The sequence below is a fragment of the Etheostoma spectabile genome, chromosome 8 (assembly GCF_008692095.1).
Source record: "Etheostoma spectabile isolate EspeVRDwgs_2016 chromosome 8, UIUC_Espe_1.0, whole genome shotgun sequence".
Lineage (NCBI taxonomy): Eukaryota > Metazoa > Chordata > Actinopteri > Perciformes > Percidae > Etheostoma > Etheostoma spectabile.
In genome coordinates this window covers 26,328,865-26,330,700 of record NC_045740.1, presented here as the reverse complement: position 1 = coordinate 26,330,700, position 1,836 = coordinate 26,328,865, and the positions used below count along the sequence as shown (strand labels likewise).

Genomic DNA, 1,836 nt, shown 5'->3' with positions numbered 1-1,836 from the left:
GAGAGAGAGAGAGAGAGAGAGAGAGATACCCTAACCATACACCAGATACTGACTGGTTTTTAGGATTATCTCGGCTAAGGAGAAGTGCTCACTAACACAGATTTAAACAGATTTGTTAACAATATTTGAGAGAAATAAGCCTTTTGTGTACATACAAAAAGCCTTAGATCTTTGAGTTCAACTCATGAAAAATTAGGCTTTTTTTTATAATTTTGTTCAGTGTATATAGAAAGTATTGAGACCTTCACTTTTACACATTTTAAGTTCCAGCCTTATGCTAATATATCTAATATACCTCAGCAATCTACACCCAATAGCCCATAATAACAAAAACATGATTTTATAAATGTTTGCAAATTTATATATATAAAAAAAAAACTTTAGTCTGTTTCTTCTGCTGCTTTGACATGTGAATATGTCCATGGGGATCAATAAAGTCTTGTATCATTAAAGGTATATGCTACCCAATAATTATTAAACAAAACAACAAAATGACTGGGTTGAGTGTTGTAAGGAAACGTTGATGCATCTTCAGTACGTTCACACTTACCCGTCCTTCTTATGTGCCTTAGTGTCTGTTCTGAGATATTTGAGGACAGAATGGAAACCTTTTAAGCTAGGGTTGAAAGGGATCTGTGTTCACAGGAAACTGATATGTGCATATATGTGTCTATAGATTCAGAATGGAGGGACACCCGAGCAGCCGAGCACAGGGATCATTCCTGGCCCTGATTCTGTAGGCTACCCCTACTCCAACCAGTCCATCATGAGTGAGTGGACATATACACACACGATAAACATTTTCTCACTGAGTTTTTCTTTTATCTAGATGTTTTCTCCTCTCCAAACATAATTTCAACCGCTAATGACTCTACCTCTGTTCAGGTGACAACTCCCACCTAAGTATAGACATCATGGACGAGCCTGGTTCCAGTAGCCCTAGCAACGACGAGGCGGCCATGGCTGTCATCATGTCCCTTCTGGAGGCGGACGCTGGCCTGGGCGGCCCCGTCGACTTCAGCGACCTGCCCTGGCCTTTGTGAGGAAGCTAAAAGGGAAGAAGAAAAGGGGGAGAGGGAGACTCCCTTTTTAGCACCAGAGCCACTCATGAAAGAGTTCAGTCAGGTTGAATTCTGTCTGTACTGTTTCCTGCTCTCTGTACACAACAACACTGCAAAGAAAAAATCCACCTTGGCACATTTTAATAGAAAAGGCTGTCGATCCTGAAGATTTTTATTACACAAGACTGTAGGCAGACAAGTGACCCTGGATTTCATGGATTCCCTCCTCCAAATGATGTGTTAAGATGATCCATTTTGCAGTGTTAGTTGTCTCGCCACGGTTAGAGAGCATTACTCAGTTCAGAAAATGGCATCTCAAGTTCCAGGATTGTGGTGCTAACGTGTCTAATGATGGACTGAACTCTGTCTAACAGTGGCTCTGGGTTCTGTCATTGCCAGGTCAACAGCTGACGCTGAACCAACACAGAACTCCTGAGACATTCATAGATGGTCGTTGAAGTTTGATGTGGGGTGTAGTGGTGTTGGGTGGGGAGCTCTTGATTTCTGCCTCCTGCCACAACCCTCTCAACATCTCTAACTGTACGTCTGAGTCTCCTCGAAGGATATCGGTGCCGTACAAACACGGCTGTGGTTGCACTCCCCCCAAAAAGGACTTTTTTAGCCAGCAGATCTCCAGCATGGAAAATGAACACACAAAAGTTATCCTCTGGACATTTGCTCAGAAGATTCGTAGAGGTCCTTTATTCCTAAGCCACAGAATTCGACAAGCAGATGTATTTCAGATCATTTAAATAATGACAAAATCCTTTTTGAA

General features: G+C 42.0%; 1 protein-coding gene across 3 annotated transcripts in view; it reads left to right on the top strand.

Annotated features, from left to right (window-relative positions):
* The window catches only part of LOC116693952 (aryl hydrocarbon receptor nuclear translocator-like protein 1), a 31,832-nt gene extending 30,358 nt beyond the window's left edge, over window positions 1-1,474 (top strand). For all 3 annotated transcript variants that reach the window (XM_032523329.1, XM_032523330.1, XM_032523331.1), the window contains 2 exons: window positions 677-770; window positions 886-1,474. In XM_032523329.1, coding sequence (XP_032379220.1) covers window positions 677-770; window positions 886-1,043 — 252 coding nt within the window. In that variant the 3' untranslated portion in view covers window positions 1,044-1,474. The remainder of the gene's footprint in view (window positions 1-676; window positions 771-885) is intronic.
* Window positions 1,475-1,836: the final 362 nt, after the last annotated feature.